At 43.1% G+C, this 23,947-nt stretch overlaps 1 protein-coding gene across 3 annotated transcripts in view; it reads left to right on the forward strand.

The window, feature by feature from the left end:
- ARHGEF2 (Rho/Rac guanine nucleotide exchange factor 2) overlaps positions 1–23,947 on the forward strand; it is a 602,646-nt gene that overhangs the window by 75,116 nt on the left and 503,583 nt on the right. For all 3 annotated transcript variants that reach the window (XM_063439527.1, XM_063439525.1, XM_063439526.1), the window contains exons 6-7: positions 10,640–10,679; positions 11,279–11,408. In XM_063439527.1, the coding sequence (XP_063295597.1) occupies positions 10,640–10,679; positions 11,279–11,408 (170 nt within the window). The remainder of the gene's footprint in view (positions 1–10,639; positions 10,680–11,278; positions 11,409–23,947) is intronic.

Raw genomic sequence — 23,947 nt, forward strand, 5'->3', positions numbered from 1 at the left:
GTAACACAATGGAATATCTCCCACTGGGTACGGCGGAGTCTGTGTCAGTCTTTCTACTGTCCAGGTCAGTTTTGCTAAAAGATGCAAAACATTTGTAGCCTCAATACTTGTATAGGACTCCTCATTTTGGATGCGAACTGTCACATCAGACACTGCCCACTTATGTTATTTTACTGCAACTCTAACGTGTGTCATTCTGGAGATGCCAACGTACACCCGTTTTTTTTTTTTGTTTTTTTTTTTAATTCTTTATTTTTGACAATGCAGTAAGATGTAGACAAATTACAAAAGGCATGAATATACATATTACGAGGCATACATTCAAGTAGAGTAGAGAGTTATTCATACTGCATTGTTTTTTTTTGTTTTTTTTTTAAAGTCAAGAAGAACATAGTATAGGACAAACGTGAGAGGGTCTCAGCCAGCATGACAGCGTTTGGGGGTCATAGTCTTGTGCAGTGAGTAGATGGGTCCGAGAGTGAGACAGCTAGTCTCCCTATGCGTCAGCTAGGCGTGAGAGAGAGTGGATGGTACGCCAGTGAGTTTAAGGCTGTCTATGAGAATAGCTTAATGAATAAAACAAAAAAAAATGGTGTCAAAGCGGGGTTCGTTTATTATTGTCCCCAGGGTACCTACCGTATATACTCGAGTATAAGCCGACCCGAATATAAGCCGAGGCCCCTAATTTTATCCCAAAAAACTGGGAAAACTTATTGACTCGAGTATAAGACTAGGGTGGGAAATGCAGCAGCTACTGGTAAATTTCTAAATAAAATTAGATCCTAAAAAAAATATATTAATTGAATATTTATTTACAGTGTGTGTATAATGAATGCAGTGTGTGCGTATGTGTGTGTATGAGTGCAGTGTGTGTATGAGTGCAGTGTGTGTGTGTATGAGTGCAGTGTGTGTGTGTATGAGTGCAGTGTGTGTGTGCATGAGTGCAGTGTGTGTGTGCATGAGTGCAGTGTGTGTGTGCATGAATGCAGTGTGTGTGTGCATGAATGCAGTGTGTGTGTGCATGAATGCAGTGTGTGTGTGCATGAATGCAGTGTGTGTGTGCATGAATGCAGTGTGTGAATGCAGTGTGTGCAGGGCCGGTGCAAGGATATTTGCCGCCGTAGGCAAAACATTTTTTGCCGCCCCCTCCCCCCCCCATATGTCCTGACTTCCCCTCCTCCTCCCTCAGTGGTCCTTACCTCCCCACCCCCGTGTTCCTTCACTCCCCCCCCAGTGGTCCTGACTCACCCCTCCCCTAGTGGTCCTTACCCTCCCCTCCCCTAGTGGTCCTTACTTCCCCCTCCCCTCCCATAGTGGTCCTTATCCCACCCCCTCCCTCTCATAGTGGTCCTTATCCCCCTTCTCCCTCCCATAGTGTTCCTTATCCCCCCCATCCCTCCCATAGTGGTCCATATACCCCCCCTCCCTCCCATAGTGGTCCTTATCCCACCCCCTCCCATAGTGGTCCTTATACCCCCCCTCCCTCCCATAGTGGTCCTTATACCCCCCCTCCCTCCAATAGTGGTCCTTATCCCCCCCCTCCCTCCCATAGTGGTCCTTATACCCCCCTCCCTCCCATAGTGGTCCTTATACCCCCCCCCTCCCTCCCATAGTGGTCCTTATAACCCCCTCCCTCCCATAGTGGTCCTTATAACCCCCTCCCTCCCATAGTGGTCCTTATACCCCCCCCCCCCTCCCATAGTGGTCCTTAACCCACCCCCTCCCTCCCATAGTGGTCCTTATACCCCCCCCCCCCTCCCATAGCGGTCCTTATACCCCCCTCCCTCCCATAGTGGTCCTTAACCCACCCCCTCCCTCCCATAGTGGTCCTTATACCCCCCCCTCCCTCCCATAGTGGTCCTTATACCACCCCCTCCCTCCCATAGTGGTCCTTATACCCCCCCCCCCCCTCCCATAGTGGTCCTTATACCCCTTTTTTTTATTCTTAATTTTTTTTTTATTATTTTATTTCTTATTTTATTTATTTATTTATTTTTTCGTCCCCCCTCCCTGCTTGATATATGGCAGGGAGGGGGGCTCTCCTTTCCTAGTGGTCCAGTGGCAGTTCAGTGGGGGGGAGAGGGGGGCTGGCAGAGCTGTACTTACCTTTCCTGCAGCTCCTGTCAGCTCTCTCCTCCTCTGCGCCGTCCGTTCTGCTCTTCTGTCAGCTCCCAGTGTAAATCTCGCGAGAGCCGCGGCTCTCGCGAGACTTACACTGGGAGCTGACCGAGGTGCTGAACGGACGGCGCGGAGGAGGAGAGAGCTGACAGGAGCTGCAGGAGAGGTAAGTACAGCTCTGCCAGCCCCCTCTCCCCCCAGTCTGTATTATGGCAATGCAAATTGCCATAATACAGACTCTGACTCGAGTATAAGCCGAGTTGGGGTTTTTCAGCCCAAAAAATGGGCTGAAAAACTCGGCTTATACTCGAGTATATACGGTATGTGTTGTCGCTAATGTGGGTCATGTAGTTCCCTGTCAGGGGTAGCCTCCCTCCTGGTTTCCGTGAGCAGTCGCTTTCTGTGCTGCATTATGTCGCTAGGGCAGGGCGTGGGGGGGGGGGGGTTCGTTCGTGAGTGTTAGCATGTGCCAACTTGTTGCAGGTAATAGTCATGGCGGTCTGAGCATGTTGGCCAGTAGATAAACAAAAGTAAGACATAAAAACATTAAACCTAAATAAATTGAGAAAACAACTTGTTGAACTTATTCAGCTAAGGAACAGAGTACTTTCAAGTGAGCCTGGTAGGTCAGGTGTCTGAGCATCTATCGGTGTTGGGGTTGGAAGAAACCCGATAGTCCTTTAAGGAAGGGCAGCCAAACGGGCTTTCAGTCTCTCTGGCCCTGGGTGTCTTGTCGTGCGGGGTATGAATTCCTCGATGGCAGAGGGGTCCAAGTGAGTCAGTCCCGTACCGGCCACACTCTGCATTCCTGTGATACCAAGCTTGCACATGAGAGCGTCCAGTTCTGCATAGCTCCGCGCCTTATAGGCAGTGTTCATGTAAGTGAACATCAGTTGTCTAGGCGTACCCCAGCGGTATGGAACGTTCTTTGATTGAAGAAGCTGTAGAAGCGGCCTCAGGGACCTGCGCCATGCAATGGTGTTCCGGGTGAGGTCAGGGAATGTCGTTAAAGATGAGCCTTCAAAATGTAATGGGGTCTTTCCCTTTGTAGCTTGGAGCAGAAGGGCCTTATCCGACATGGATTGAAATCGGATGATAAGGTCTGCGGTTGCGGACGTGGGCGCTGTGGAAGGTTTCGGCAGACGGAATAAGCCATCTTTAGCCTGCTTGGGTGGTAGCAGTGTGTTGAACAGCCTGCGGATGTAATGCGGTAAGTCCGCCAGGTCGATCGAGTCTGGAACGCCGCGGAGTTTTAGGTTGTATCGCCGTTTTTGGTCTTCCATGGCGTCCATTCTATCTGTGGTGAGTAATTGTAGTTTTGATATTTCAGCGATTTGGCTTTCTACCACGGTGAGTCTGGAGTCCTGTGTGCTTGTGGTGGCCTCTAGGAGCGTGATCCGTGAGGTGCCTTTTTCAACCGTCATTTTAAAGTGCGCCATGTCCGCTGCAATGTTCGTTCGCAGCTCGGCGAGCATGTCCTTTAGCTGGGCGGCAGTTACCGGCTCGGCTGAGGCTTGTTGAGGGATCGTGGGCCTCTTGGGCGCTTTGTGGGGTATCTCCTCTCCCATATCGAACGGGTTATCTCCCGATGAGTATGAGGTCTCGTCTCCCTCCAGCGCCATCTTGTCCCATGCGGCCCTCTGGGCACCCCACAGTAGTTCGCTGATGTCTCGGCTTGTCGGGGATCGATCACCTTTGGGTTTTTTATTTTTCCGACCCATGCTCCTTCCTGCACCTCCGATGACGGGTTTTGTCGGGAAAAGTCGCCTTTTTCACCGAGTTTAGTAAGTTTTGTGGCTGACTGTGTTCGGAGCTCGGGGAAAACGTGTCCGCTCTGTTCCTCAGCTGGCTCCGCCCCCCGTACACCCATTTTTGATGCACTGACATTTCTCTGGTACAAGAATGATGCAACCTTATGGACTTTCTCAGGCCTATACCTTTCATGGTCTCGATACTCTTAAGCATGGCTTACAATCTACTGCTCTAATGTAAGAAATTGCTTCAGAGAACTTATGGCATAATGGGACAACCTGCACCAAGGAGGTTCCATACATCATAATAATGCCACCCCATGAGTTTATGGTTTTAGTGAAGCAATGGGAGATCACTTTTACAGTCTGCCATGTGATGTGTGAATGTGTCTCTTGGCCTTTACAGTTTAGTGGTGTGATGGGAGATGTGTATCCAAGAGTTTACGATCTGTAGGTTTAGTGAGGCATTATTCTGATGAGCTCACAGTCTGGTGGTTTAATGGGAGATCCTATCTCAAAGAGCATACAGTCTTGTGGTTTCATGTGAGAAACTGTCTAGTTATGTCATGGAAGAAGCTGTCTCAAGGAGCTGTAATTGGAGACAATCAACGGCATTGTCTTCAGAACTGCTACCATGATGTGTAAATATTGGGGACATCTGCCAATTGGGAATATGAACTTTCTGCAACCTTCTATACTTTTTTCTTTTCTAATACCTCACTCATGACGATAGAAGTGAAGTTAGCTCTCCGTATGCTTTATGAGATCTTTTATTAGGGGAAGGTTGGCGACTTTTGGTCTAGATGGACAAGTACATACGAATGGACTTTTTGGAGAGTTTTCACAATGGGACAGTCCTGACCTAGAAAGCCTTGGGACTGAGGACCTCTAGCATGTGCACATATTGTATATTTTTGAGCTAGCAAGACCGTGCACTCTTACTGCCTGGTTCCCAGTTTGGAATACCCCATAATAATTTGCAGAACCAAGACTTTTTAAATGATTTTTTTTGTAATATTATTTATTCTAAAATGCCTACATAGTTTGCAGGAACAACTTCTTAAAGGAACACGCCATTGATAGTTATTTTAACAATTTACTATATATACCCGAAAGGAAATATTTGGAGGGTATATGAAAAATAGCTTTCAAAAGCTGCACGTCTGCATTAAGCACCTGCCACGTCTATTAACTCTTAACGAACAGGGAAGTAAACCGCCCTTGTTGTAAGAGTTACAGCTAGGGCGGTGTTTGTGCCCTCATTGGCAAATTTATAAAATGTCACAAATATGATCGACTCCAAACACGCAAAGCACTTCAGCAAGCTACAGTGCTTGTGTGTGGCGTTTTCCTTTAACTTCGTGCACGAATGACATCTTTTTACAATGCTTTAGCCGAAACATCACTTTCTGCAAAGCCATCATTACTTTTTACTTCCTTTTACTGAAACTGCATCGAAGCATCGGTGAAACAGTTTGTAGAAACAAACCAAAAACAAACAAACTTTAAATTGATCCCTAGAAACAACTGTGATACTCCTTGCTCGAGGGGCTGCAAAAATGAATTGAAATATTACTCTACAGTTTGTCAGGTCGAATTGTCAGGAATTTAAAATGATTTTCAAATTTTAGACCACAATACCCAAATTATAAACCAGTTCTGCAACTTAGGCCTAACCTTTGCTCTGCTCAGATATAAACTGCTGCTGGGTCGCTGATAGTAATGTGGAAATTAAACCACAATGCAACTCCCAAAAAAAATTACAAATCCCTTGAACAGAATATATTTTATTACCCTCCCCCTTCATTCCCTTTTCTTTTTCCCTCTACTGCCGTTGTCGTTGCACCATTCATTGAGCCCAACCATTTAAATTGCATTCAACCTTTGACCAATTGGCACAGTTTTTTTTTTTTTATTTACTTTATTTCTGCTTATCAGCAATATTACTGATGATCTGCATGTTATTTTATGATCCATTCTTTATTTATCACTTTGTACTTTTCACTGCGTTTTTCATCGCTCTTTGTATTTTTAAATATAGTGATATATAAATCGTTTTGTAACAACATACAGGAATGCTAACGTTGTTAGATAAAAATAAAGATTTTCGAATTCAGCTCTAAAGCCACACTGTTTTAGAGCTAAAATTCACTATTCTCTTGACATCTTTGAATAATTACTGGTTTAATTGATGTATATCTCATAGTTCTAATGTTGTGGTACTAAGGGAAGACAAGGACAGGAACAAAAATACTAATATTGAGAATATCCTGAAGTTGTCCACTAGGGGGAGTGCAAACACCATCTGATATAATAATGTTTCTGGGAGTGCTTTTGTGTGAAAACGTAGTTTGGATATATAGCAGGTTGTCCTCTGCTGGGGTTTTAATTTGCCAATCAACCAATCTCCGTTTACTCTAATCTGCCTCATATCCACAGAGATTTTCCCAACACCCCCCTCCCGTTTCTTTGGGAACGTGTTCTTAATTACATAATGGCTTTACAATTAAAACGTTGAGTCTTCCAAGCAGCAGTATTAATTGATGTAGAAAAGGCTAAGAAAAACAAGAAACCAAATACTCCAGTTCTTCCAAGTGTGACTTAAAAATGAAAAGAAGAAACACAAATGAATAGAAGTCAGATAATTTCCTTTTCCATCCTAGCGTTGTATGGACATTCTTCCGTGTAGCTAACCCTTTATCTGTATCAATGTAACAGGCTTTTTTTTTTTTTTTTTACCCTGGTAAGCACGGCTATCTTCTGGGGCTTTAGCTCGTCTTTTGTGAGATTATTAGAGGGCTGATTGATTTACTGGCATGAAGCAAAGATCATAGCTGTAGACTTATCGGGATAACGCCTTGGCTGTAGATCATCTGTCTTAGCAGCAACTATCCCATACATACCCTGGACCTGGGTTATCTTTATGTATACAGGAGTAGTGAGTCTCTACATATGTCCGGTGATTTCTGTAGAGTACAGGAGTGATGTCTTTCCAGTTCCAACATGAGAGAATGAGGAGCCATGAATGCCGGGTCATTCGGTGCTTGCCCTGTTTGAGCGGTGATACCCCATATAGCTATGCCATGGAGCCCATTCGTATAATGAAAGACTATGGGAAAGACTTTGGCTCCATGGCAATTGAACTGTATGTGTGTGGTCTGAGCGCCATTCAGTAATAATGTGTGCTCAGACCTAAGTTATCTGGGGATATGTTGCATGTATTTTATGTAATAAATGTAACCTTGTGTATTTTATTGTATTTTACTGTCTTTTTACTGCCATGTGCTTAATGGAGTTTTGCCTCTGTCCTTGGAGATAATTGGATTACTTCCCAATTATCTCCAGGATAGAAGACTCTGTGGAACTGGTTTTGAGCAGAAAAGCCATGCTTCATTTGGTCACAAAGCACTATGATCTATCTTTTGAACCACTGAACCAATTTGTATGATTTTGACGTATGTTTGTATTTGGAGTATGCTGATTCTGAAAATGTATGTGAATGTGATTCATACTTGTAAAGTTATGAATAATGTGGAAAAACTGTATTTCTCTGTCTGTGATAATTACATTACCCATTGTGTAAGGTAATTGTATCACAGGCAGAGGGGAGGATTTTGTGTGGGAGTGTCTGAGTGTATTGTACGTGTTTATTGGTTGTTTTCCAAAACCCTGTGGGTGGTACTAATGTGTGTGTATATAAGAACAATAAACCCACAGCTCTCTCTGTTCACTGCTTGACCCCCAACATGGAGCTTTGTCTCGTTCTTGGGGGGATTTACTGTATGCTGTTAGAGACTGATTGCCAGGAGTGTAAGCCGCTTGGGTGCTTTTCCTGTTCAGCTGCTAGCAGCTATTCGTGAGGTTCCAGTTCGGGAGTTTGGGGTTCTGCAGTAGCTGTGTCTATGTCTCTGGAAGGGGAAGATCTACTAAACGGCTGTTAACCCCTTTTATGCCTGGGGGTGCCGTTACACTCTTCTTGACAAACAAGCTCGTTTCCCCTACATTTATCACTATGTTCTGTGTTTGAACTCTCTAAGAATTTATTCCTCTGACATTCATGACATTTGGTCATGTGCTGACCTATAATATATCTGTAAGTGGTTATGTTAAGTGATATGTGTTTCTCTCTATAAAACTTGGGGATTTAGCGGCACTCCCATCACCCACTTGCCTGTTACAATTAGTCCGTTTTTTTTATTCTTACCATTACCATTAAAGGTTGAAGGTTTGTCCTGCGTATGAGAAAATTATTAATGGACGGCTTGGTAGTCCACAACTATCATGCTTCGTACTAACTGGCACTTACTCAGAGACAAATTACATCAATATCCGTGTCCATTCCTGTTAGGGTTATCTTACGTTCATCTGTTTTCTTGTGGCCAGCCGTTGGGTTCTTTCAGGGGCTCTTCTCCCTCGTGTCCATGCTTGTGTTATGGTCCGACTTGCAAGTATGGTGTCTCTGGGCTTATTGGCAGTGGGTTCAAATTGATATCATAGCCTGCAGTAGTTAAAAGAGCCAGTTTGTGTAGATGGCATACCGTGATTCCATAATACACAAACCCACCCATGGAAAATGAATACCTTGTTCCAGTAAGATGCTTGAAGACCCTTGCCGTGTAATTTTTTTGGAGAACCTGGTTTGTTCCTCACGATTATTACCCAGTCTGGAAGGTTTTGACTAAGTCTGCAATGCTCTTGTACAGTGTCCATGGTGTGACCTCTCCAGACATTTCAGCTGTCATCTTCCCAGTCTAACACTTTGTTTTACGCTCCAGGCAAGTTGGTCTAGTTCCACATTTCATCTGAGTGAGCTCTCTCTCAGATCCGCCAGTCAAGTTGTTGTTCAGTTTTCTGTCAGCACTCCCAGCCTTCATCCAATTATCTCAAGTACAACTACTCCAAAACTGCTTCCTTTCTGTATCTTGCTTCAGTCATGTTTTATCCTTGTCCAGCTTGACACATGCTTGTAGTCCAGTTTGGCATTGCCCTACTTGTGGCTTTGTCACTTGCCAACATCCATGAGCTTAATGTGTGCGCAGAGGTGGCTGTTGGGTGAATACCCCACCAGCATGTCGAACCAAGAAAGGAAAATCCAGCTTAAACTGAACTGGTACCTTTCCCAAGTTTAAGAAATCCCTAACCTGTCAATCTTTTTATTTATTGAATTTATTATGGTTTTAGTTGCATAGTAGATTTGACGAAAGACGGTTACATTTTTCACACATTTGTGTTGTTTCCCTTCTCTTTAAGTGACACTCTAAACAGCATACGTACAGCTCTGTGTCCTTTGATTTCTGGGCACTGTTTCCAGTTTTATGTAAAATCGTTTAGATGCATTGTCTGTAGGGATGCACCGATGCACTCCTCCTTCTCCCACCCCCTGTCCCATAGTGTTCTTTCCCCCCATTCCCTGTCCTATAGTGTTCTTTCCCCCCCACCCCTTGTCTCATAGTGTATCATAGTATTTTTTCCTACGCTCTCCTCTGTCCCATAGTTTGCTTCCCCCCGCCCCCTCCCCTGTCCCATAGTGTCCTTTCCCACCACCCCTGTCCCATAGTGTCCTTTCCCACCACCCCTGTCCCATAGTGTCCTTTCCCACCACCCCTGTCCCATAGTGTCCTTTCCCACCACCCCTGTCCCATAGTGTCCTTTCCCACCACCCCTATCCCATAGTGTCCTTTCCCCCCCTCCCCGTCCCATAGTGTCCTTTCCACCTCCCCTGTCCCATAGTGTTCTCCCCCTCCCCCCCGACCCAATGTTATCATTACTATCTTTCATTGTGATATATAATCATCTGAATTGTCAATGCAAGCATGTCTGTTAAACTATGCACTATTTTCGGCTGAAATTTCGTTGCATCCCTAATTGTCTGCATACATTTTGTCCAACCTGGGCCGCAGTGATTGGCTGCTAGTGAAATTGGAATTTACACTTCTGCATTCTCAATGGCAAATTACTACCGTTGTCCCAAAGGGCATCTTGTTTGTGTTTTTGTTTTTTGTCAATCCACAGTTTGGCATAAAGCTGGGGGACATACGCTGTGTTAGATTGCATCGTAGCACCTTTACTGTTTGCGATTTCCTATGGCTGCAAAATGTATTGTTAACTGTGTTAAATACAAACCTAAATGATATACAATGGTTTGATAGGTTCATGTGCTAGTTTAACCCTTTTAGGTAACACAGGTTGACCAACTAATTGCATTATTTTTATTTTACTTTTATGTGAAATCATTTGGGAAGAAAGATGATGTTCAAACTGCAGAAAGACCCGATTAGCCTATGACTACAGATAGCAGAATATATCTCTTAATTTTACTGTAACTTTCTTGTTAATTAACCCCTGCTATGTCTCTGTGTTAGTGGGGGATACCTGTGTTTCAGCTGAGAGGAAAAATAGAGTACTAACTACCCTGAAAATGTCTTCACAAAATTTTCAAGTATTAGACCTTTATTTGTATCTCTGAAGCAAATTCAAATTCAGGTTTTTTTTTTTTTATATTCAAAACTTGGCATAGTATCAACAGAAAATGTTTTACAATTATAAATACATTAAATGTTCATTTTTTATTTTTTTTAATTAGTCTCTGGTATACCCAATTTTTGCTTATTAGTACATTTATAGCAGCAAGGTGTAATCATGCAATATAGACGATAACTAATTTTTGTGTTTTCTGCTCTTTGTTTCATATATTTGTCCTTTTAGATGATGGTCTCAGGTGTCTTTAAGTACCTAAAATGTATGTTTTCTTTTTCTTAATCTCCTTGCAGATGTGTCACTGTATTCTAATGGGAGACGACATGCAAACAGGTAAGTGGAAAATCTCTTTAAACACCTGCAGATGTCCATTGAGGACACTAATATTCCACATTCAAATTCCAAACATGCTAAAGTGCCCTCACTAACAGCCCCAACACATGAGGGCCTGTCTTCATTTTTTTCTGGTCCAATGAGTTTCACTTATACTAATAAACTTTTCTTGCCGTCCATCACTGAACCTGACCCAGTAAGTTACTGACAGTTTTAATTGTAACCTCAAATGGAAAATTAATACCTGTATATATTTTTTTTTCTCTTGCTGTGTCCTATCACAACCCCATCCTTTCACCTCCTGAGTCTAGAGGCTCCTGGCAGGAGTCCAGAAAGGGTGGGAAGTCCGTGATTCTGTCTCTCATCAAGGGGATTAGGAGTTAGTCCCGTCAGACCAAATCCCCGTCTCAATTAAAAGTTGGCCTTCGATTCTCTCTGCCGACCTCTGGGCTGGTAGCATTTCTGGTCATAAGAGAGATCTGTTTTTCAGTGGCTTGCTAGTGTCCGGACCACATTGTCTTTGATCAGAAGCACACCCCCCATGTTTTTTTTTCACTTTTCTAGTGACACCAGTGTTACTTTGTCATTTTCCTCCTCAGATTGTGCACATTAAGCTGTGGAGATATTCATGACCTGGAGACGGACGAGAAAGAAAACCGAGACAAGGAGGAATCTCCGCTGGGGAGGACCCTGAGTTTCATTAAAAAAATGGCCGGGAGCAAGAGTAAGGTAAGTGACTACAGCAATCAAACGTATCAACTGAGACAATCACCAGATCTTAATAGTGTGACTGTTTGACTCTCTATCAAAATCATAGAAACAGAGCATAAGAGAAGTAAAGTGTTTGATGTACTGAGCACTGTGCGTGTTAGTCAATGCTACACAAGTGTAGAGGAGCAGGGGACGTATAGAACATGGAAAGTTACCAAGAGGACAAGATGAAGGCTGTTGTATATACTTTTCGATTTCTCACCCTGGTGTGGAAATGATCATGATATATAACCATTGTGAGCTAACCATTTAAAGGCTGTGATCCCGTAGAAAACCGCATCCTGCCTGGGCGGAAGGCTTTAGTTTAAGTAGATAATATGAGGACTCAGAGGATGGCTATGTAATCCATGCAATAACTAATGGCAACGAAGATGTGGACGTTAATCGAACGATAGTGTAGGGAAAAGACATGTGACCTAATGGAAAGCAACTGTATCAATAGACAGGGAAACTCTGTAAACAAGTAACTATCTCGTGAAAATGAATTATTAAACCTGTTGGGTATAGGCTGTATAGACATTAAAAAAAATCTAATAATAATTTTTACGAATGTTGTCCGTAACACTACGGATTTTTACATAAATGTCAGCCTTGAGATTCTTTAAAATGTATGGTTTCTTTAACCAGCAAAACAAGATTAATGTTAACCAACTGCATTAAAATACATTATGTTTGTGAGATACCTGGTCTCCTACCCAGAGTGTACTAGTGCTAAGACAAGTACAACATAATCAATGAAAGGGACATTTGTAGCAGGAAATGGCTTTTTACCAAAGTCCAAATTATTGGAAATGTGACATTTCCGACTATAATAAAAACAAACGAAGTGAAAAAGATGAGCGTTTGTGAAGAAGCAATACTCCTTTTAGATGGGGGTAATCCCTATTTGAAAATTAAACCCCAAGAAACAAAACAAAAAATGTGTTTCTTTTAGAATTGTCTCTTGTGGTTATTTTTTTAAAAATATTTAATATTATTAAGCGGGAAGTTTTATTTCTAAGTTTGTTACATCAGACTACGACAATCTAACACTCGTATACTTTATCTGTCTCACCTTTTTTTTTTTTTTTTTTCTTTCTTGGTTTTACATTTTTTTTAGGTCAAAACAGCTGAACACATTTTGAAAATGTTTCCGAATTAGTTAGTTTGGTCTAAAGTTAGTTTGAAATTCAATATTAAATTCCAGGCAGTTCACAATTGAAAAGATAATTGAAAGTAAAAATAGATAAATAAAACGATGCAGGGTGATTTTACTAAAGATTGACAATCCATTTTAAACCATTGATGGGTTTTTCACAAAATTCCATATTGTAGCAAATTGGGTGGCACTTTTTACTCCGTCAATTTCCTTTTTATTTATCTGCCTTTTTAGACAACAGCTGTCTCCTGTAAGTTCTTCTTCATATTGCTCTTTGTTATTATTTATGTATTTGTTTATTTAGTTGTACTCTCGTGGTTGTACTTCCTTGAAACAGTCATGTGCAGATTCATGTATTTCAGATCGTGGTCCTGCACTGCACGAACTGGTTAAGATTGAGAAAATGTGATTTACTAATAGTGTGGTTGGTTGGTTGTTTTGTTTTTCACTTATGTTTCGTTTAACCCCTTAAGGACCAAACTTCTGGAATAAAAGGGAATCATGACATGTCACACATGTCGTGTGTCCTTAATGGGTTAACTTCCCACTTTTGCATTAGATCCCTTCAGTCATTTAAAAAAAAAAAAAATTTTTTATTGCCATCTAGGATGTACCTGGAATCTCAGCCAGGTATACTTCTCCTATACCTTTCCAACTGATAATTACAGAACATGTGCTGAGGTATTACATTCTATTACACCTCCCAAGTGTCCCTATTTAGGAAGAACAGTCCCTATTTTGAGCCTAAATCCCTCTGACCCTATAGGAGCGCCCTATTGTTGTTGAGTCTGAGTGTATTACAGAGCTCCAAAGCGATAATACTCCATGTGCCTTTAAACTACAAGAAATGTGTTTAGAAATCAGTCTGTGTAAATAACATACATTGTTTTATAAACATTTATTTTTAGTAAATAGCCTAACATTTCACCGAGCAGCGCCTCCTCTACCCCCTCCCCCCCCCCCCCCCCCCACGCCCCTAAAATGAAAGTGCCCCTCTTTGTCCATTTCAAATATTGGGAGGTATGGGTATGTGCAATAGTTGTTTTCATTGTTTGGCAAAACAATGCTTTCAGTGCACAAAATAAATAACTATTCCTGCATGAAGCTTCATTAGATGCACTCATCAGTGGGTGTCAAACTGTTTGAGAGTTTAAGATTGTTTTGTGAGCCCATATCCCAGCTTGCCCTGCTCTCCACTACCTGACTGTACCGCATGTATTACCATTTAAAGGAAAAGTGTCATCATTTTTATCACTGAAAATAAGATTAAAGGTATTATAGCATCTGTGTGTAATGCATATATACTGTATGAGTAAATCCCTCCTTTTCAGTGCTTAGAAAGCTTAAGTTTGGTGACAGCAGCCTTTAAATCTTCTTTAGTCAGAAGCATAACTTTTTAAACAAAAACCCAGCTAGTAATCAAACGTTCCAAAATCTGGCGTGCACATGCATGAATGCCAGAATCATGCACGAGTGCCAGATATCTCAAAAACGCACTCTGGGGACGACCCTGGTCCTTTAAATTGTCTTGGCAGATATTTGGTGCTTCTGACCAATGACCATCCCATCATGTCCGGGTAAGCCAGGAGTGATTAAAGTCTGTCTATCCCCATTTTTCTTGAGAATATTATATTAAAGAGTTAGAATCACAGTTCACTCTCTCCTCTTCTCTATATGCTCTCTCTATGCTGACCACCAAATCACAAAGGATTGAGATTGTAACCGTGATTGACAGGGAGCAAAGATGGAGGTGTCCAGTTGCAGGATAAAGAGGTGTGAATTTCTACGTTTACAGGGTTATTTGTTAAAGAGAGAATGGTCAGGAATCCAAAGTGAATTTCAAGTTTAAGGCAAAAAATAAACAAATTGGTCAAAATCTCCAGGTCCGCTGTCGTTCCATTTCTGCTACTTTGACCTTAAATGCGAAAAAGTATATTACGTTAACTTTGTATTCCCAGTGATTCTCACGTAACTGAATAACCCTGTTCATTTTATTTTTTTTCCACCTCACAAAAAACTTGAAAAAAAATATATATTTTTTAAATTGTTCACTTTTCACTTATATGTAACAATACCTCTTAAGTGACTTTATTTGTATTCCGTGAAAAATACACGATACTGAGGCCGTGTTAAATGTCATCATTTAAAGAAATATAAAATTACCATTTTCCTAAGAGTTTTGCTCAAATGGTGGTGTATGGTACCTATATAGGGACATTTTATTAACAACTGCAGAATGGATTTAAAATCACGTTATTGGTGTGTGTGTGTGTGTGTGTGTGTATATACATTTTCTACACATATTGTCATTGTTTTTAATCAGCTAGCCTCCCACTTCACTGCATGACTGTAGGGTTGAGTTTAGTTTGAACGCTAGGGGCTGCTGTATGGTGGTCTGGCTGGGTCTGTCCCCCCCCATCCCACCCCCTTCCTTGCACAGAGCGGTTGATGGTGAGTTGCATCAGCCTGAGTTCAGAGATGTGGCATTTCCTGCCAGGCCTCGCTGACAGTCTGTGTTCTTTGCACAGTCGCAGAGACACCCCTATCGCTCCTGCCTGTTCAATGCACCGGGTTTAAGACTGAGCGTCTCTGGTGCTCAGCCTGAGAAATCCTTGATTTCTGGCCACAGGGGGTTATGTAAGCTCATTGAGCAGGGCCCCTCAACCCCTCTGTTCGTCCATTTGTCGGGTTACAATTACGTGTCTGTTAGTCCTCCCATTGTACAGCGCTGCAGAATTTGCTGGTGCTATATAAATAATAAAATAATAATATTCCACTCCATATGGGAAATCCAATCATGAGAGCTTACTATGGAAATGACACATGTTCAGTGCTGTATTCATAATGTTTCTCATAAATGGGAATCACCCACATCTCTCTAATTATCTCTCTCCATTCTACCTTTCCTTCTACACATTAAACTATTCTTCCACAATCCTCCACAATTCTTTAATTTCCCCCGATCTTGGTTCCCCCACCTGCTTTTTCTCCTTCACTTATTTATATTTGCCCCAATTGAACTTCTTCCCCTATGTTCGCCTTTCTGCTCTGTCCTTTCTTCTTCTTCTTTCCCTTCTCCCTCTTTTTCTCTCCTCCTCTTCACATTTTCTCACTCCCATACTTTCTTAAACCCTCTTCTCCTGTGCCCCCTGCCCATCGTTTCACGCTCATGCTCCTTTTCCCCTTGCACCCTGCTTCTCCCTTATGGATCCCCTGTTGCCCTTCCCCCGCGGCTCCCTTTGTTCTTTTTCTTCCCAGAATTTGCCTAATTCTCTTGTGGCAGCCTCCTTCCTGTCCATCTCCATGCTCCTGGGATTGCGTTTCTTTGCACATGTCAGCATTCCCCTGCCCTGGGTACCCTCTCCTGACAACCTGAGCTTTATGTGATGCTTCAGGCCTGAAGCTTTAGGTCTCCTGGCACTAATTGTGGCTTTGATGACTATTTATACGTGTGTTTGATTGACGTCCCCCCCCCTTTCTCCCTCCTCTCTATTTCCCTGGCCATCTATCTCATCGAACAGTTGCTAGCTTTGGAGGAAGTTGGTCAGAGGACGCAGGATGTGACCGCCTTCCTGTTAGTTAGAAACATAGACTGAGAGAGCTGGACACCTCATCCAGAGCTGCTTTCTGGCTGCGACTGTGTGTGTCTGCTATTTTATGTTCTTATCGTTTCCTGCACACACAGGAATACTCAAATTATAGCACAATGACTGCTGCAGAATATCCAACACTGGCACATTCATCCATGCCCCCCACTGCATTAACAATATGTGCAACCTAACATGAGTAAGCCTGTCCTGATAATAATCAGTTCCTCTACATTCGATATAAACCGAGTGCTGTCTGAGCCTGTCCTGATAATGAACCATCAGATCCTCTACATTCGATATAAACCAGCGCTGTATAAGCCTGTCCTGATAACATGCAGTCAGATCCCCTAAATTAGATATAAACCCAGCGCTGTCTGAGCCTGTCCTGATAACATGCAGTCAGACCCCCTATATGAGATATAAACCCAGCGCTGTCTGAGCCTGTCCTGATAACATGCAGTCAGACCCCCTACATTTAATATAAACCCAGCGCTGTTTGAGCCTGTCCTGATAACGTGCAGTCAGATCCCCTACATTTTATATACACCCAGCGCCGTCTGAGCCTGTCCTGAAAACATGCAGTCAGATCCCCTAAATTAGATATAAACCCAGCACTGTCTGAGCCTGACCTAATAATGTGCAGTCAGACCCCCTATATTAGATATAAACCAGCGCTGTATAAGCCTGTCCTGATAATATACAGTCAGATCCCCTACATTAGATATAAACCAGCGCTGTATAAGCCTGTCCTGATAACATGCAGTCAGATCCCCTACATTAGATATACACCCAGCCTGTTTGAGCCTGTCCTGATAACATGCAGTCAGATCCCCTATATTCGATATAAACCCAGCGCTGTATGAGCCTGTCCTGATAACATGCAGTCAGATCCCCTATATTAGATATACACCCAGCACTGTCTGAGCCTGTCCTGATAACATGCAGTCAGACCCTCTATATTAGATATAAACCCAGCGCTGTATGAGCCTGTCCTGATAACATGCAGTCAGATCCCCTATATTAGATATACACCCAGCACTGTCTGAGCCTGTCCTGATAACATGCAGTCAGACCCTCTATATTAGATATAAACCCAGCACTGTCTGAGCCTGTCTTGATAACATGCAGTCAGACCCCCTATATTGGACATAAAAATTGGAAACAGAGTTTGGGAATCTTTGAGGCGATGAAGGGGTTAATTTGTTGGAGATTACATTTGATTCCTGTATGTGTGTGTAGACAATTGATTTTCTGCCGCTGGTCATTCAAATCTGTATTGTTAATAGTCAGGCGTTGGGAGATTTCCATTTGTTTAATCAGATGCGGGAGAGGAGCATCCACCACATCGTCGCTGGCGAGATGGGGAGTCTAGCACTGCTTAACCTCTCCACTGCCTGCAAACAAGGCATTAACAATATATTCACATGCATTGTGCTGCTAATTCTTCCGACCCCTAAGGTTAATGTTCTGCGGATCTGTCTCTGCTTTGAATAGGTTAACACAGATTTGCATGTGGAAATCTGTTCCACACTCAGAATCCAGCTCCACCTGTCCAATAGCAATGCTGGGATTAATGCTTCGCAGACACTGTGGCATTTTGAGGATGGAGGCAATCACTGCACATGGTCACTGTAACATTACATGGACTGTATCACATGAGCGCCAACACTGTGCAGATAACTGTTTGGCAGCGCTGTATTGAAACGTATTAAACTTCATACAGGGACAAATTGAGCAGAGCCACGTTATATTGAATGCAGGCTGGCACTGCCCAATGGGTTGTGTGATGGTGGTCTCTCCGGAGTCCCCTCTCCCATCTTCAAATCTGCAGCCACAATCTCATGCAGGTGTGTATTCCGTATACATTTGTAACACTGGATCCATGCTGGCTCTGCTCTTCTTTGGAAAATGAAGTGGAAAAGAAGCCATTGTGTCTAAAAAGTCACTTGCGGAGTTGTTCCACTACAAGATTCCCCTCTCCTTTTCTCACGTCCATACGCTCACTCCATTTCTCCTACCATCTCCTTCACCTTGTTACCTCCTACCTCCTTTTATGGTCTCCCTCCATTTCTCTTCCTCCATAACTCTTTACAGATTCCGTCCTCTTAACCGCTCTCCATCGTGACGATGTCCCTCATATCCTAAAGCTAGATCCCTCTTTACCTATCTCCCTTTTGACTGCTTTCCTTATCATTGCCTGTTCCTCTTAAAGGCACACTATAGTCACCTGAACAACTTTAGCTTAATGAAGCAGTTTTGGTGTGTAGATCATGCCCCTGCAGCCTCACTGCTCAATCCTCTGCCATTTAGGAGTTAAATCCCTTTGTTTATGAACCCTAGTCACACCTCCCTGCATGTGACTTGCACAGCCTTCCATAAACACTTCCTGTAAAGAGAGCCCTATTTAGGCTTTCTTTATTGCAAGTTCTGTTTAATTAAGATTTTCTTGTCCCCTGCTATGTTAATAGCTTGCTAGACCCTGCAAGAGCCTCCTGTGTGTGATTAAAGTTCAATTTAGAGATTGAGATACAATTAGTTAAGGTAAATTACATCTGTTTGAAAGTGAAACCAGTTTTTTTTTTCATGCAGGCTCTGTCAATCATAGCCAGGGGAGGTGTGGCTAGGGCTGCATAAACAGAAACAAAGTGATTTAACTCCTAAATGGCAGTGAATTGAGCAGTGAAATTCCAGGGGAATGATCTATACACTAAAACTGCTTTATTTAGCTAAAGTAATTTAGGTGACTATAGTGTTCCTTTAACTTCCTCTGTCTGTTGCCCACCATCATCTTCTCTTTATTATTATTAGTTATAAAGTGCCAGCAAATTCCGCATCGCTGTACAATGGGAGGACTAATAAAAAAAAAAAAAAAGTATTTGTAACAATATGAGTTGGACGCACAGGAACAGAGGGTGTTGAGGGCCCTGCTCAATGAGCTAACGTTCTAGAGGGAGTTTCTTCACTCCTTCAAACTTATTCATCCATTTCAAACTTTCACTATTTACTTTTTCTTACCAATCATCTCTTCTTCCCCATGTCACTTCTTGCCCTGTCCCCTTCTTCTAAATTTTCTGCCCTCTACCTGCTGCTCTCCTCCTTTACTCCCTCATCCTCTCCTTATAATTTCTTTCACCCTCTCCTCTGTCCCTCTACGTTTTCACCCCTCTCCTCTCTACTCCTTCCCCCCAGTTCAGCTTTTTTTAGTCACTGTCCCCCTCCTCTCCCTCTGTCTGTTTCTACCTGTTCCCACATCCTCCAGTTGCTATGGCAGTCACAATATAAATTGTTAGTCTAGGGTCTGCACTCCTTGTGAAAAGGGATGTGGGGAGGCAGCGCTGAGCTTAACGGTTTGGGGGCGATGGTGTAGATCAGGCTGCATAGTTAATAGTGTTATGTCTCGTGAATCATCACGTGCGGGCTTATAGTTATATACAACCAGAAATCCAAATCCGACACGCCATGAGCATAATAATGCTTAGTTTGTTAATATGCTTTATGTTGTATTTATTTTCACTGTTACTTTGTATATGCCCCTATTTATATAGTGTATATGCAGACCATGACCTCCTTCTGTGTGCCTTCTCAGCTCTGAACTGCCTGACATCATAGCTTATACACGATTGGTCGAGAAGTTACTGATTGGAGCCAGTCATAAAGCTAAACTAGTGAGATAAGAGGTGCATTTTTTTTCGTCTTTAAATAAATAAATAAAAGCATGTCAGAAGTTCCAGGTTTATGACATCTAGTATGTGTTGTAGATTACTGTCAACATCTTTTGCCGAGCATGTATCTTTAATTACTGCTAACCCGGTGTCTTTCCATCACTTCTGGTTTCAGTATTCAAACCACATGACACTCTGTTGGCAACACAGAATTATTTTGATTTGGTGAGTAAAAGGGGTAAATTGGGGGCTAGATTGCTGATGCAGATTAGCCCTTGCAGTTTGTGCATTTTCTCGCTTATCTTTTTCATCATAAATGAGTTCCCTCTGGGTGCAGAGCCAGCATTCGAATAAGATCCACAGAAAATTACACCTGTTTCTATCGAATCCCCGGCCTCCTTGGATGAGTCCAACTTGGAGGAAGATGCAGACACCAACCGATCATACTATGGGTAACTTACATTCTAGTATCCCTGCTGAGGACAATGATCCATACGTAGGGATACCATATCCACCATGCTTTCCAGGATACATAATTTACACAAATTGATTAGCAACATACAGAAAGTGCTGCCCTGCAGTTTGTAGAAGTTGCATACTGCAGGTAGTAAATCAATATGGAATCCTGCGTCATATACATTATCCTTAAAGGGGCTCTGTAGTGTCAGGAACACAAATGTATATTTCTGACATTATAGTTTTAAAACCACCGTTTAGGTGGTTGGCACCCCTTACCTCACCTTATTTCCAGTGCCGCGTGGGGGCTCCTTACATCTGGCTCTGCCCCCGATCTGCCTCCTTGGCTGACATCAGAATCTCATAGGAAAGCGTTGGATTGTCAATTCTGATGATCTCCGCCAAGGAGGCAGGGCAGGGAGTCTGGCCAAACGGTGCCCTGGCCAATCAGCATCTCCTCATAGAGATGCATTGAATCAATGCATCTCTGAGGAGCGTTCAGCATCCCCATGCAGAGGATGGAGACACTGAATGTTAGTGCTGCACAGTGTGCAGCACTGACCCAGGAAGTACCTCCAATGACGATCTGAGGAATGGCAACTGGAGGTATCCCTAGGCTGTAATGCAAACACTGCATTTTCTCTGAAAAGAGTGTTTAATGCAAAAAGCCTGAATTTTTTAATGTGGGGGCACTATAGCTTTATGTTTACACTGTGCATCTCTATGGGAACAATTCCATCATGCAGGACCTCTAGTGGCTGTCTGAGTGATTGCTATTGGAGGTCTCCCCATGGAGCAATGTAAACACTGCCTTTTCTCTGACCATGTTCTGAAGTTCCAGAGAGAGTCTGTAAAACTGCACTAATAAAGGCATTGAGAAATACGCCAACTGCCTTTTTTTATGGACATGGACTGTGCTCATTTCATCCACTCACTAAAATATTATGGGATATGGAGATGTCATATAAATGGAGTTCCACCAAGTTGACAAGGATGAACGTTCCATTTATCTGTTAGAGATGGCCGGAGGCGTAACTAGAAACAACGGGGCCTTGGTGAGAAAATTGCCCTGTGGCCCCCCAAGCCTCTCGATATGTCTCATTCACGCCCCACAGGGTGATGGTGGCATGGTTGGGGGGGATGAGTATGATTAAATTGGAGGGGATAATGTGATAGGATGAGTGTGGCAGGGTGAAAGGGGCGAGTGTGACACAGTAATGGAAAATGCTTGTGACCGGATTGAACGGTGTGGGGGGTGAGAGTGACCGTGCTAGAGATGGTGACTGTGATAGGGTGAGTATAGCAGAGCGATGGGAGGTCAGTATGGCATGGGTGAGTGACAAGATTGTTATTGTGAGTGGCAGGATGAAGGGCGGTAAGGGTGTGTTGTGGGGTGACTGTTACACTGACACACATGTAGAAAAACAAACACACACTGAAACACATGCAGATACACACCATATAACATACAGATACGTACACAGACACACATGCTGATATACAGACGCACAGAATGACACACATTAAGACACACATACGTACATACAGTCACCCTCCTGTTTCCTACTTTTTAGGTGCAGGAGGATGACTTTCCCTTGGGTCCAGTGCCTGAGGCTCGGCTCGGTGATTTCTGGGAGGAAGTGACCTCATCACAGGGGACCGTGTCGCGCTGCTAAAGCGCTGCATCGCTGACCGGGTCCCTGGAAATACTTTACCATCGGGTGGCCCTAACAGCCACTCGATGGGCACCGGGGGTAACGAGCCCAGTCGCAGTTGCGACCACGGTAGGCCCACCGACGCCTATGGCTATATAATGATTTATTTTGCCTCTGCTCTCCAACATCGTTGGGACATAGCAATCACTCCACCCTTCGTTCCCCAGGCAGGTCTAAACTAGAGTACAAACCCAAGTGGCCTGAGAGGAGCTCCCATGTCCTTGCTTGGGACAATATAGAAGAAACGACTGGCTACATGAACATTTTGATTCACTTTTGTTAAGGGACTGTTTGTTTTTAACATTTCCTGCAATGTTTTTTTTTTTTTCATTTAGAATAAAGAACACCTTGTTTGGACCGGCCGCCAAGTCTTTCCCAGCAGGGTTAATTTCCCTCTCCCTCCCTTTACCCTCTCCCACCACCACTTCCATGCTTATTTCAGCAACTTATTTTGTTAACTTTACAAGCAGATCTTTTTTCCATTTTTAATTGTAGTAAGCTATTTAGTTTTCTAAACTTACTAGAACAAGCCATTTATGGTCTATGATGGATGTTTGGACCAGTTGGGTTATCCTGGTCCCCACTGATAAGCACTGAGACAGACATCGGCAGGGCATGAAGCAAGTATTCTGGCGCTGGAAATCCAAAATGGCCACCGCCATGGAAGAGGCCTTCTGTGGCAACGCTGCACCACATGCCAGGCATCCATGACTGGTCCCCGCTTGCACTTACTTGAATCTCGAGCCAAGTGGAGAGGATCTATCCCCATCTCAGCTCTGCACCCAGGAGAGTGCCCTCCCACCCCCCCCTCCCGGTACACCAATCACGGATCTTTTGAGCAACGGATCCGAGGGCATACACGTTTGGAATCTGCTGCCCATGTTAGACTGGTTTAAGCCGCGTTAATTCAGTAATCATGCCCCAACCGATCAACGATTGCTATTTAAGTTATTTGCTCAGTGGTACAGTGGGACCTCGGTTTACAAACGCCTCGGTTAACATAATTTTCGGTTTACAAATGAAAATCCATTGAAAATAATGCCTCGGTTTACAAATTTGTTTCGCAATACACAATTGCACCTGGGAGGTTTATAGCTCCGCCCCCTGCATGCTGGAGCCCGTGGGTAGCACGTGGCGTTGAGTGTGGAGGTGTTGGAGCGGCTTTTGCATCAAGTTTTGGAGCCATTCTGGAAATAGTTTGCAGTGGTTTGGGGACTTTTTGGTGCATTTCTCAAGCTGTGGAAAGGTAGGGAGCTGAGCTTCATTGTTTGCATGCCTTTTATTGTGTGTTCTGCATTGTGGGTTGGTTTACATGCCAACTCATTTTGACTTATTTCTGACCTCCAGAACGGATTAATTGGTTTTCAATGCATTCCTATGGGAAACCGCGTTTCGGTTTACAAATGTTTCGCAATAAGAAACGTCCCGGAGAACGCATTAAATTCGTAAACCGAGGTCCCACTGTATTTCCATCTTGCACATGTCTAGCTCATCTTAACGGTTTCACTCATACTGTCTGATTACATGCTTAGATGTGTTAGCCAAACTTGTTCATTGTATACCCACAAAACAAAACTGAGGCTGCCTACTCATGAGTTATGGCTATGTTCTCTGCTACTGCGTTAGAGACTTGTCTACTTATGTTTTGATTCCGTCTTTCTTTATTCTGTACCATTTTACTATGCCTCAATAAAAAAAAAGATTGTCAAAAGAAATAGAAACACAAACATGTATTCCTGACCCTATAGTGTTAAAAACATCTAGCCTGTGCCCTATTAACAGTTTGTCAAATGGTTTATCTACTATTGACATGAGCAGCTGGGAAGGCTATTCCAGGTATCTACCACCCCTTCTATATCGCTGTTCACGGTTACGGTGTCCTCTCCTGAGAGTGTCTATTACAGTTTGCTTTTACTTCTTCCACTGGAAGGTTGTT

This window comes from Pelobates fuscus, chromosome 13 (genome assembly GCF_036172605.1).
Source record: "Pelobates fuscus isolate aPelFus1 chromosome 13, aPelFus1.pri, whole genome shotgun sequence".
Lineage (NCBI taxonomy): Eukaryota > Metazoa > Chordata > Amphibia > Anura > Pelobatidae > Pelobates > Pelobates fuscus.